This window comes from Bombina bombina, chromosome 2, assembly GCF_027579735.1.
Source record: "Bombina bombina isolate aBomBom1 chromosome 2, aBomBom1.pri, whole genome shotgun sequence".
NCBI classification, from domain to species: domain Eukaryota; kingdom Metazoa; phylum Chordata; class Amphibia; order Anura; family Bombinatoridae; genus Bombina; species Bombina bombina.
In genome coordinates, this window is record NC_069500.1 from 541,501,678 (window position 1) to 541,515,899 (window position 14,222).

General features: G+C 38.8%; 1 protein-coding gene across 1 annotated transcript in view; it reads left to right on the forward strand.

The window, feature by feature from the left end:
• The window catches only part of SHC3 (SHC adaptor protein 3), a 283,686-nt gene that overhangs the window by 158,888 nt on the left and 110,576 nt on the right, over positions 1 to 14,222 (forward strand). The window contains exons 5-7 of the mRNA XM_053702398.1: positions 12,040 to 12,093; positions 13,220 to 13,271; positions 13,388 to 13,514. Of these exons, the coding sequence (XP_053558373.1) occupies positions 12,040 to 12,093; positions 13,220 to 13,271; positions 13,388 to 13,514 (233 nt within the window). The remainder of the gene's footprint in view (positions 1 to 12,039; positions 12,094 to 13,219; positions 13,272 to 13,387; positions 13,515 to 14,222) is intronic.

The window sequence follows — 14,222 nt, forward strand, 5'->3', positions numbered from 1 at the left end:
GTCGCCATCTTCTATCTTTTTCCCGGAGGTGTGGAGCGGTCTTCAGCGATGCGCGGATCTGGACCACTGGTCTCCTTCAGCGGCAGCGTTCTTCTGCGACATGGGTCCTCTTCATGCGATCGTCCGCCGCACACTCAAGCTTCAATGCAATGTACCCCTTTTATATTGGATTGATTTTAATATTTCAGCCAATAGGATGAGAGCTGCTTAAATCCTATTGGCTATTCAAATCGGCCAATAGGAATGCAACAGTACCCCAATATAAAAGCGGTACCTTGCATTCAAGCTTGAGTGTGCAGCGGACAATCGCATGAAGAGGATCCACATCGCTGAAGACCACTGCTGCTGAAGGGGAATTGCATGTTCTTTCAAAATCATGAGAAAAAAAAATTGGATTTCATTTCCCTTTAATGCTCCTGCTTGAGCATTAATTGCGCTAGAAGTAAGATTTTTGTGCTTGTCGGGTTGCTCTCGTATTATGAATTGAAACTAAACTGTTTTTGCTCTTGCCTGACTAGCGCAAAAAACCATTGTTAGAATATTGCGTGCACGTTCACATATTCCCCATAGAAGTCCACAGAGAAAAAAAAAGTGGAAAAAAAACCTAACACCGTACTCTTGCGCAAACCTGATCGCATATTCTTATTTGCGATAATCCAACACGAAAATATGAATATTTTTTTTTTCTGAACACAAAAATTAACACTTTATTTGAAAGCAGTACACAGATTTATACACCCTGGCATTCCAGATTTACAGAGCTTCGGGTTACATAGGGAATTGGTTAAACAGTGAAGCAAACATATGAACAATACATCAAACCTCTAACAATTGTCTATTCACAAGTAAAACAGATTAACATATCAAGTTAATTAACTGGGGAAGAAAGTTTACTCAGACAATCTGATTTTGGGCAGTCTAGTTAACATAATCACACAGGAACACAATCAGTATACCCAGACAGACTCCTGAGACACAATCAGATCTGAAACGTAAATCAAATACATCTTATTATAGAATATAAGAACAGCACTTATTAGCTATTAAGTCCTTTATGCCCACTTGGTTTATAGAGTCACAATTGCTCCCACAAGGGGCACTCACACCCTGAACACATCCTGTATTTATGGATACAGGGTGACATGGACATAAGACAGAGTTATGAAAGTACATGGGGTGTCCAGCATATAAAATTCCACATTTCCATGCAGTCTCTGGGTATACTTAAGCCCATGTACCTCCAGCCCAAAGAATGTTCCATAACAGGCCCTCAGATCTTGGTGACTCACGTCACATATCTCCCCCTACGGAAGGAGACTAACACAGGAGGAGACCCCAGACGGGTTGACTTTGAAGTTAGTCCGTAGATCCATTCCCCCAAAGCCCGTATCCACACAGTACCCTAAACAAATTATGCCAAACAGAGCATCACTCACCCGGCCGACCACTGCCTCTCTCATAGAACATACCCACTGCTTGGGAGAAGTGCTGACTGTCCCTTCTCCCTGGAGTTCTTTCAGTCGCTGGAGAGAAGACAGGGTGGCTGGGCTTACTCCAAAATGCTGTTGCGGATCTGGGCCATATGCCCAGCATCCCTGTAGAATACAGGTGGAGACTGTAGTCCCATCCACTTGTACTGGATAGGAATATGCCATTGCTTGCAGAGAAAGACCGACATCTCTCGGTCCCAATGCCAGCTCCTCTACTGGGATTGCTGCATGCTCCTCCGGTCCCTCTGCCAGTGTGAGGCTGTCATTCCTGTTTTCTGGGGTGCCGGTTAGGGGTGGACAGAGGCCAACAACACTCTGCCCTGTTGCATGCTCTTCTGTTGGGTAATCCGCATCTGACACCTCAGAGGAAAAGTCAATTAGATCCACAATCTCTGGGTCCAGCTGGGCAGATAACAGGGTGACTAGAGTCCCCATGCCAGGGGGTTGGGGGTCTGGGCCGACTTCCCCGTATCTCTGCACTCCACGTGTGGAGACCACTGTCTCATCCACACCTCCCGGACCAACATACGTGGATATGAAGTCCACTAGATCCGTTGCCTCTGAAGTAAGTAAAGGACTACTTTCCAGCAGTTCTAGGTAATCCACCTCAAGGTACCATTCCTTATAGATAAGCCATGTCAGGTCAGGCTTTAAGGCAAGTGCTTGCCTCTTGCTTTGAATGTCCCAGAATCGATATCCCTCGGGACTACCAAAGTCAACTTTCTCCTCAAATGCTTCCCATAATAAGCCGGGGCCACCAAAGTCATCACCTTCCGGGGAATAGTGCGTTTCTGCCCTCGACTGCCACCTGTCTTCAAACCAAAATAACCCTCTGTACCGATCCTCAAGCTCGACCTCTCTTTGCACCAGACACTTCAGTTTGGCTATCCCCTCACCTGTGGGTTTTCTTCTCAGTAAGCAGAGCCGCAAGTTCACCTGGTCCCCGAAGTGCTGTTCTGGGGAGGGCAGGACTTTGCCTCTGCAGCCATACCAATTCTCCAGTGCATCGTCCCACATCTCTAACCGAATCAGGGCTCTCTATTCCAGGCACATCTCCTCTGGAACTGGCCCTACTAAAACAGCAAGGGCGACTTTGACTTGCCGCTCAAAGTCCCATATTGGAACTTCCCATTTAGAGGTATCTGATCCCAGCATCTCAGCTGTCCGAATATTCCGATACCTGGTGATCTGCTTCACCACCTCGGCGTTCGTTACCCGGACTGCTGCTTTGGATGGGTTGGCTCCGTAGACTGACAACCTTCTCCGCACTCTGCTGTGAAATTTTTTCTCTGCATCATCCATAATCGTCTGGCTGCGATCCTTCACTGGCTGCCATTGGCGCATCTTTGTAGTGCTGCTTAGGGACTGATAGCTAGACGGCACATCCCTCCAACCCAGCTTTTCCTGTGCAGAAACAGGTTCATCAAGATGGGTCAGCACTTGCTGCATTCACCATAGGAGCTCCGTTTCCATAGCTGCGGGTGACAGTGCCGCTCCTCCTCTGTCAGCAGGACAAGAAATCAATCCCAGCGCTTGCCACCAGATGTGACGGACTGTCTGGTACCCCGAATGAGTACCTCCGTCAAAACACTTCCCTTGTCCTGGACATCCTTTTATCAGATTTCTCCACTTAGCCTACAGACAGGCGGTATTCAAGAGGTTAACACACAGCACTACAGCCACAAACTGGATCAGCGAACAACATTAGGGGAGTGTCCAAAAAATATGAATATTTAACATTCCAATGTTCTTCACATAGCAGAATATGTTCTATTTATTCATAAATAAATATTTCTACATTTATTTGTTATTTTGGTACAACATATATCTATAGATATATATAGATGAATAGATATAGATATATACAAATATATATTGGAATATAACCAGAGCTCTGAAGTCATGGTAATCATTCTAGTGTAAATTGCGATCGTGCTGATGACGTTTACTTTCAACTCCTAATACAGGTGGTAAGCTCTAAAAGCGCAAACCCTCAGTAAACACTCGTAATCTAGCCCAAAGTGGTGAAACAATTTATGTTGAATGCTGATTGTAGGCCATGGTCCATTGAGGATGAAAATTTACTAGTTTGGAGACTCAGATGATCTAAATCTCTCTGCTATGAGGAGATTATTTTAGCAGTCCTCGAATAATTTTAGTTTGATGGCTGTTTATCTAGCTATGCAGGGTTCTAGGCATGAAGGAGTGATACATACATTGAAAAAACTGCTCAAGAAATCCCCCAAATATTTGGAGTTATTTTTCTCCACGTGACCAAGTTTTTGATTATCATTGATCATTTACTGACTTTCTAAGGACAATGTAAAAAAATAATAGAATTAAATCAGTATAAAATATGGGACTGTTCAGTCTTGTAGAGACACTAGCTCAGGCTGGTTTCTTGAGACCTGCTGCTTGCACTGCTGTTACAGTTCCAGTGACCAATCCTGTGTTTTCAGCAACTATTGCACTCAGACATGCCAGTATCCTGTTCAGGGTTCCTGTGGTGCTAGTATCCTGTCTTGTGGACCTGTAGTGCCACTGACCAGTCCTTTGCTCCAGCAACATCTGCACTCAGCCTTGTCAGTATTTTGCTGTGGCACCTGCAAAGCTGGATTGGCCTACTAAAACATTGCAAGAGACACATTTAAAAACAATTACGTAAGGGGGGGAGGGGCGGAGTCAGCAGCTGATGCAGGAGGACATGTATTCCCAGAGCTCCTAACAATGGATCAAATAAGCTAATATTTTAAGCAAGCAAAATATTTTTTTTTAGTTCGGTGTCATCTTAATTTAGCCTCAGGACATGGGGCAATCTGTTCTGGACATTATATCAAGAAGATAGACAGCTTAACGGCACAAAGATCTTCTGGCCCACTACGTCTCCGGCATGGAGTAAGCCGCCATCTTTGGAAACAACTGCGCACCAGCCCTACTACCAGGGATCTAGCCTCTCCACATTAACTTAGTGGCCGTTTGGTATACTAAGACTGCAGATAGAATTAATTCCCCTTCTCTGGCATATCAGGAGTCTAAGTTTGTGTGCAATCGCCTCCAGTTCCACTATGGACAGGCAAATATTCTGTATGCTCCGTGATTTACTAGCCTCTCTAGATGCACATCACCAAGCTCTCATTGAGGAACTAAGAGTAGCTATGAATCCACATCGGGACACGCAGACAGCATGTGGGACTGGGCGATGTGTAAACCACAGAGCACCAGACGCACAGTTATGGAGAGAGGATGCACCTCAAATCACAGATGATACCGGCATCGATACCTACTATGAAGGGGGAGTTCACCCTGGCAGCCCTACTCCTGGAAATTTGGAGACCTATACATCTGATTTGGCAGCCGGATCCTTTGACGGGCCACATGGTGATACGGAGACACCCCTGAGCGACAGCTGTTGTGACAACCTGGTCTCCGCTAGCATGGAGGAGTGTGGATTGTCTCTTCAACAACCTCCAGGACCGGCTGGTGAGAGGTTTTTCATGTGCGATCTTCAGCATATTGGAGGGGCGGCTGCCACGCTTGACATAACTGCGGGAGATAGCGCAGTTCTAGTCACTGACTGCGTTTTGTTATATAGATGTGGGTTAGTGCTGAAAAACCTAAGGTGTCACCCCCACGACAATCAGAGGCCCAAGCACGTTGTATGGAGCTCCCCGCAAGGTCTACCTGCTGTAGGCATCGGCTAAAGGACAGACTTCAAGGCTATAGATTATGACCCAAATTGGATCTGAGGTAGTCAAGATTTAAGTATATGAGTTGCGGACATTTATTACCTCTGAGAACTGTTTATGATGGCAGCAATGCCGGATGCCTTTGACTCTCTAGCTAATATGGGACTGTAACTTTAATTATAGCTCTCTGTTTGTTCTTTTATTAATTAGGATCTGTTACTTGGAAAGTTGGTAAGCTGTATTTATATTTTGTTCAAGGGTCCGTAGCACTAAGCATTTGTTTAACGTTATAGTCAGCCTGAGGTGCATCACTTATAGTCGCAGAGCCTGTTAAGTCACAGAGATCTCATATTTTCTTTTTTTTCTTTTGAATTTTTGTCATATAGCTAATCTGATGCTTGCTCATACGTATTTACCTCATGCTGACATCTCTACCACAACACACTGTCAGAACTAACTCAGACCTATTTGTCCTGCAGTCTACCTGCCCCTGCTTACTTTGTTTATTTCCTAACATTGCATAATTAAGCTCTCTCCAGAAGGATAACTATGACAGTAGATCTTATTACATAAGAATCCCTTTCAGTAGTCAGGTTTTACACCATCAAGCTTGCTGTGCCCTTACTGTCCACAATAGTTTATATCGCTCTCTACATGCAGGGGTCACTCAGCTTTTGCACGGCATGCAGGTCTGCAATTTAATAGGCTATGTCTTTTGAGATATTCTCTATATAGGTGAATGTTTGTTCACCTAGGATATTCAGCATCATACAGTGACCATGGGTACATTTAAGTTGATTTACCCAGATCTTATCACTCTCCCCACAGGAACCTAGCTCACATTACTTTATGTAGGGTACATCCAACTATGTGTGTTTGTGTGGGCATGGGTTTGTCCCTATTTGCGTATGTATGTGTATTTCTAACTAAATATGGGTCTATACATACATTCACACAATCACTAGTGATAACGCTATGGCCTCAAGGGTGGGAAAATCTATGAGCAATCACACCTTATACTCCTAGGAAATGATATTACCTATGTTGAATTTAATTTGAGTACAGATTATCTGTTTCTGTTGGGCCCCTCTCCTCCCTTTCCCGCCGGTACTAGTTGCCTGCGGGTCATACCCATACTCCTTTTCCCCACATCGCCTATAGCTGGCATTCCCCAGGAGAGGGGCTCACTCAGAAGTCCCCTATATTACATGCATACTAAGGTCCCCCCTTCCACATAATGTTGTTGAGAGCTACTCTTATTTATTTTATTGAAAGCGAATTTACTTATATTACATGTTGGATTAAGACTCAGTGGCCTTCCACTTAATGATGACCCCTCTCTATATAATATCGCTCAGATAAGCTATATGGTATGATACGTGGGTCCACTTGTATGTATGACCATCTTCCTGATGCTAGATTTGTGCTCCCACAACTATTAAGATCATTTGCCCTGTAGTCTTTATTTTCCTAGTGTCCTAGTTGGCTCCACCCTCCATTCCCCCTTATTACGAGCGGCTCTTGTCTGCTGCACCCCCCCCACACATACACTCAGACCTCTGAGAGGTCGTATAAAAGCCAATTCCCTATCTCCCATCATTTATAATTTATTAGGTACTTCTTATCCCGAGATAGGGATCATTAGTTGATTAATATAAAAATTGAGGTTCATAGATATATGCTCCAGTCACCTGTGTTACTCATATCTTACTTTTCCTTTTCTCTTCATGGTGACAGAAGTGGGATTACAATGCTTGTCAAATGTTCTAATATTATTTTTATGTATATATAACACTAATGGAGGTTAGATATTGTAAGAATAACTACTTCAGTTGTACACCAATGTTTTAGCCCACATTTATTTCTTGTTTGAGAACTGTATTAGTGTCTTTATTATTTCTTATCCGTGCCCTTTACATATTGTCTGTTATATTGTTATTACTTTTTACCTCAATAAAAACTATTTAAAAAAAAAAAAAAACAATTACGTGGGTGGTACCAGCAAGCAATCAAAGTACATATCAATTTACACAATATAATATACATAAAGTGCATATTTGTCATGCACCTATTTGTAGTGGAACTTTCAGCGCATGCGTGTATATCAGGCACACTGACCGCAGATAGACTGCACACCAGATCCCACCTGATCTTCAGCGAAATTGGAAAGTAAATCCCAGCGTCACAGCTAAAATAATTCTGCTACTTGTTAATCCTCTGACCTCTAAAAGTTTATTCTCCATTTAGTCTTGGGGAGATGGAGCACACAACCACACTGTAATGTCATCCCTCCGAACATTACATACATTGTAGGTGCAAGAACTTTGAAAGGCACCTTGTGATCAAGTTTGCACTTAGCGTGCATGGAGGCGCATCCCCTATAAACCCCTTATCATGAAGGAGCAATACCATTTAAGGGTCTCTGAGGCACACACAATGTAGCAAGGCAGCGGGTCCATGCTACAGTTTAAGTAATGTTAAAATCCAGGACAATAGATATTATAAGTCACTTGTATAGAAACTCATAGTCTACTTTTTGATTTCAGTTCACTCCAAAATGGAACTGGTGCTTTAACAAACAATAGATTTAAATATTGCTAAAAAAAAACAATACTTGTGAAAGATGAAAAGCGTCCATATAGCGATAAAAAAATGGTGAAGCGTTTGTCCATCCTGACAACCTCAAATATGCATTCAGATGGTTTAGCAGTGGTGTGGAAGGAAACGGATTACAATAGGTTCCCATGAAAGTTGTGATTAAGCGATCTCCTTTAAAAACACGATTTTATTAACTCCAGTACTGTTTGTGACAATCACGACACTGTGAGTGAGACTTTTAGTCAAATATTAAAATAAAAATTAAACACACGCTATTTGTAGATGTTGGGGTTCCTATACAAATGTACATGTTTGCTGTTTTCTGTTCACTGTATGCAACCTCTTTGATAGGAATGAATGGAGCTTTAATGAATTGTTACCATGTATGATGTTTAGAATATCTCCTGTGGCCATTTCATAGTGTTTTAAACAGGAGCAAGATGATAGACTGTTTCCAAATAGCCGTGAAATAGTGTTAAAATGTCCAAAATGCTCTTACCTAGAGGTGTCGAATTCGAAAAAGACAAGTTGGGCTTGAAAAAATGTTGAAAAGTGGTTTAAACATTTATTGTGATTGCCAAGAACTTTTTTCGGCCCCATAGGAGAAATTGAGCTGAAGAAATGCTATTGTGATTGCAACCTAATCGAAAAAGTAGCCTTGGATGAAAAGGAGCCGAAAAAAGCCGTAGCTGAAAGATTATAATTGACCCCTTTCTTAGATATGCTCTTTAGCCAAGGATGCCCAGAGACCAAAGTCAATTTGATAGTGCTAGTTTTTTTTCCTGCAATTCAATGGTTTTCAAACCTGTCCTCAGGCCTCCATAACAGGCCAGATTTTGAGAATATCTGAACTAAAGCACAGGTGAAATAATCAGCTGATTAATAAATCTGGTTATTTTACCTGCTCTCATCCAAGATAATCCTGATTATCTGCCCCGTTATGGAGGTTTGAGGGCAGGTTTGAAAACCAGTGCTCTAATTGAATGCTCTATCTGAATTTTTAACATTTAGCTTCAATATCCCTATTAATTATGTCTCATGCATTAATAAATAAGACATTCAGGAAAATAAATGGTAATGGGTTTACTGTATTGTAAAAATAATAGAAACAACTGTTCATTTCTGTGGGATTTGCTACAAGTAGTTTAAGGCAACATTACAAAGTTGTTACTGGTTTCATGATTCTACTAAGTTTTTGTAGCCCTCTGTTTCTTTAAACTATTAAAAAAAGATGTGTTCATAATGACTCCTATATGCACTAACTGATATAATCCAAGGCAGTCTGGATAAGACACATGTATATGTTTTGGGCAAGTACAGTATTGTATGTACATAGAAGGACATTCTGTGTGTTCATGCATTACACATGGCTTTTATATTCTGTCAATATAATTTTCACTTCAAAAATATTTTTTTTGTAACCAATGTATGTTAAATATAAATAAAAGCTGCTGGGGAAATGTCATTGCTCTAATGGGAAATAAATACTATTAGTGTATGACTAAGCTATCCATTGATGTAATTGAACTATAACTGATGCTATGAGCATTATATAGTGCAATGACATAAGTATAGCTTTTAGACAAGTTAGTTTACCTTTTATAATATTTGTTCCAAATTTTGATAGTTTTAGCTTAGAATAACTAAAGTTCTTTTGTAGGTGCAGTAAACAATTGCTGATTACATAATGATAGTGATCTGTAGAATTGCCGGGTTTTTTTTAAAAGAAAATAAGGGAGAATAAGGAATCAACAAATTTTACAAAGGAAATTGACAAATTATACAGTAGTCACTAACAATTTTTTTTTTTACAATTTTGATCTAGTTTGGTACTACAAAGTCCTTTATATGAATCATCTTCATTCACACAGTCTAGCTTAATACAACAACTTTATACAACTCTGAATTCTTTGGGCCAGATTACAAGTGGAGCGCAATCGTTTGTGCCCGAGCGATAAGGGGTATATCATAATGGTTTGCGCTCTTCTGGCTTACGTAAACGTGATCCCGTGAGCGCTATCACAATTTAGGTTAGAATCATTACCACAACATCAGAGCTGTGGTTGACGGTTTCACGAAAATTAAAATCTGCACAAAACACATCAAAAATACATTACAAAGTACACTTAGGGGTCAATTTATTAAGCTCTGAACCAAGCTTGATGCCCCGCTGCTCCATAACCTGTCCGGCTGCTCTGAGGCGGCGGACTGAAATTAACCTGATCGAATACGATTGGATTGATTGACACCCCCTGCTAGCGGCCGATTGGCTGTGAATCTGCAGGGGGCGGCATTGCACCAGCAGTTCACAAGAACTGCTGGTGCAATGATAAATCCCGACAGCGTATGCTATCGGCATTTATCGATGTGCGGCAGACATGATACGATACAGTTACACTCATAACAACACTGTCTAATTACAATTATTTTAAAAAATGTTGCACAAAAAAGTTAAAATGGCTTTAAAATAGAGATACATACAGATACATGTCAATATATGTGTACATATGTATTTATGTATGTATATGTGTATATATGTAATTACAGACATAATCACATAAATATACAAATATACATATATATATATATATATATGTGTGTACATATATAAATATAAGAGCATTTGAGCCCTTTGCAGTTAAGTAGATGAAATATGCAAATAGCGAGATATGTATTTATAAATAGATATTCCTATATATATATATATATATATATATATATATATATATATATATATATATATATATATATATATATATATATCTGTATATATCTATATATATTTATGCAAAAAAACATCAGATATATGTAGAAATATTTATTTATGAATAAATAGAACATATTCTGTTGTGTAGAGAACATTGGAATATGAAATATTCATATTTTCATCTCGGGTTAGCGCAACTAAAAATATGTGATCTGGTTTGTTTGATAGTCTCCATTGACTTCTATAGGGGAATACGTGAAGGCACACGTGATATTCTAACCTCATATTTTTTAGCTAGTTGGGTTACCGCTAGAGCAAAAAAACAGTTTACTTTCAACCTGTAATACGAGCGCAACCTGACTAGCAAAAAATCTTAATTCTAGCATTGTTAGCGCTCTAGCGGAAGCACAACATTCTGCTCCACTTGTAATCTAGCCCTATATGTTTTGCAAGAATGTTATACATTTACAAGAGCACTAGATGGTAACACTATTTGCTGCCATGCGCCATGTAGTATTCTAGACACCTACCTAGGTATTTCTTCAACATAGAATACCATGGGAATTAAGCAAATTTTATAATAGAAGTAAAATGGAAACTTTTTTAAAATGTTTAGGGTTTTATATCTCTTTAAAGTGAAAGTAAATCCTAGCGTTTTACAAACACTAGGATTTACTATTAAAACAAACAGAGAGGACTTTCATTCATGAAGTATAAGATACTTTATGTAAAAAGCTCCTTTATTTGTTTCAAGCGATCACCGTTCTTTCACTTTAAGGTACACTGGGAGTAAAGACATTAAATTGTCAGATACAGCACAATGATTTAAGAGACAGTCTACTCCAGAATTTGTATTGTTTAAAAATATAGATAATCCCTTTATTACCCATTCTCCAGTTTTGCATAACCTACATTGTTATATTAATATACTTTTTACCTTTGTGATTACCTTGTATCTAAGCCTCTGCAGACTGCCCCCTTATCTCAGTTCTTTTGACAGACTTGTATTTTAGCTAGTCAATGCTGATAAATAAATAACTCCACGGGAGTGAGCACAATGTTATCTATATGGCACACATGAACTAGCACTGTGCAGCTGAGGAAAAAAAGACAAAATGCACTGGGATAAGAGGCAGCCGTCAAGGGGTAAGAAATTAGCATATGAGCCTACCTAGGTTTAGCTTTCAAAATAGAATACCTAGAGAACAAAGTACATTTGATTAAAAAAAGTAAATTGGAAAGTTGTTTAAAAGTGCATGCTGTGTCTGAATCATGAAAGTTTAATTTTGACTAGACTGTCCCTTTAACTAAATAAGAGTACAAGAGTAAATATTAAAGGTTTGAAATAAAGATTTTACATGTTGTAAAAAATAAGGGGGAAAAATGTTCTAAGAGAAGATAAATAAGAGAGTCTGAGAGACTGTGAAAAGGTTTCGGGAAATAAGGAAGATCCCTGGAAATAAGGAAATGTTGGCAACCATAGTTATCAGAATGGGAGTATTTAAAAATGTTATCCTGTGTAGCTAATATATTTTTTTCTGCTTTGATTTGATTACAGATAATAGCAAATCATCACATGCAGTCAATTTCTTTTGCGTCAGGCGGTGATCCGGTAAGCCTTTCTCTACCTAGTCGTCATTATAACAGAATTTATTTTATTAGGCAACTACATCTTTTTCAATATAGATAATAAACTGGGCCTTATCTCATGGTCTGATGAAAAACGTATTTTTTTATGCAATATTATGGTAAACAGTTTTAGAAAACAATTATGCAATATTACACATAGGGCTAGATAATTACTCTTTTAAGCTTACTAGAGACAACAAAATTAATTAAAAGTCAATGCATTTTTTGTACCAACCAACTAGAATGTCGTCTAACATTTATGCTGTAATTATTACAAAAACAAAACTCTTAAAAAGAAATATATGAATAATTTAGTTTATAGTGTTTATCATTTACTGTCAGAAAAATGTTTATATATAATTTAAAAGCAGTGGATAAACCACATGCTGAATATTTTGAAATGCTGAGTAAGAATTTATAGAAGGGCTCGTTAGCTAGTGGTAGATTTAGACCGAGTTTGGCTTATGCATACTAGCAGCAGTAAATAAATGCACATGTATTCATGTCAATACGTTTTCAGGATAGGTATGGATTAAGAATACAAATAGGACTCATCTTAGAAAAAATATACAGTAAATTAGTCGTCATACTTTGTCCCATTCATTTTTTTATTTTTTTTATTTAGTTTTTGTCCCATTGGAGACAAATATTTGTTAAAGGGACAATCCTAGCATCAGATGAGCTTTCTTCTTTGTATAATTTGTTTATCTTTAATTTGCCATTGGGTCTGGACTACTGTCTCCCAACAACATACAGTCGGTGTTTGACTTCCCAGGAGTGACGTGTTTCAGTGTAGCTCCTTACTGACTCAGCAAATGATAAAACCATTCAGTACTTTCTGCACAACTCTCTGTCTAGTACAGCAGCTTAAACATGTATAGGAAATGTATAAGCTCTTCTTCAATGGAAAAACTGTATATGTGTGGCTGTGATGATGAGTGTGTTTCAATGATGACATCATTAGGCATTACAATTCGAAAAGTAAGAGAGCTGCGAGGGCACCAGCTTTGTAAATCTGACTGTGGATATTGTACATGGTGAAATTGCATAAATTAAAGAACAAAAACTACTGGCATAGAAATGATCTATAACTGTTGTTTTATCCTTAGGATGCAGCTGACTATGTTGCCTATGTAGCAAAAGATCCAGTTAATCGTAGAGGTAATTTTCTATTCTTAATCCTATTATGTAACTTGTATATTACCAGCTGCAATAATTATTTAGTTTAATTGATTACTTTATTCTGCTTTATTCCCTTTTGTTTCTGATTGGTGCAGCTTGTCATATTCTAGAATGCTCTGATGGGCTGGCTCAGGATGTCATCAGCACCATTGGACAAGCATTTGAATTACGTTTCAAACAGTATTTACAATGTCCTTCTAAGCTTCCTGCATTTCCTGACAGGTATGTCCATTTATTTGTTTCTTTTTTTTAAACTTCTTATGTACATGGCTTTGATGACCTTTAGCTTGGTAATGATTGATTAGTCATATCTGTTTATACAAGCAGATATACCGTTTTCAACAGTATATGTGCAAATCATCCTCAAGAAGTTCACTAATCAGAATTGGCCAAAGGATATAATGGAAGTGAATATTCCATAAAAAAGCAACATATTTATCAGATTATTCTTGCTATCATCATATAGGTACCATATTTGTTTTAAATATGTTCAGCAACCGCTTTTTAAATTTGCAATTATTTATTTATTAAATATCACATTTATAATATATTTTAATCTAGCATGCTGTGTTTGAATACATACTGATGTCTCATCCCTTGTGGTCTTTTTAGTGTCAACTAGTGGCCATACTGATCACATCTATTCATACAGAAAACTGTAAGCAACATTAATATTATTTGTGTAGTGGTTATTACCAGTGACCCTATCCTAGCAGAGACTACAGTATATGTAAATGCAGTAATCGTTTAAGCATCAGTGGGCTCAATGTACTAAGTAGTGTTTTAAGCTTTTGTGGGGCAGGTTTGCACATGTGAGCCTGCTTTCCACTTCTTACACTCTCTGCACTTCTTAGGGTGCCGGACTAAAATCACCTCGAACATGCTTGTTTTGACAAAATGTCCACTGAAAACAGTTCTTATTTTAGAGAA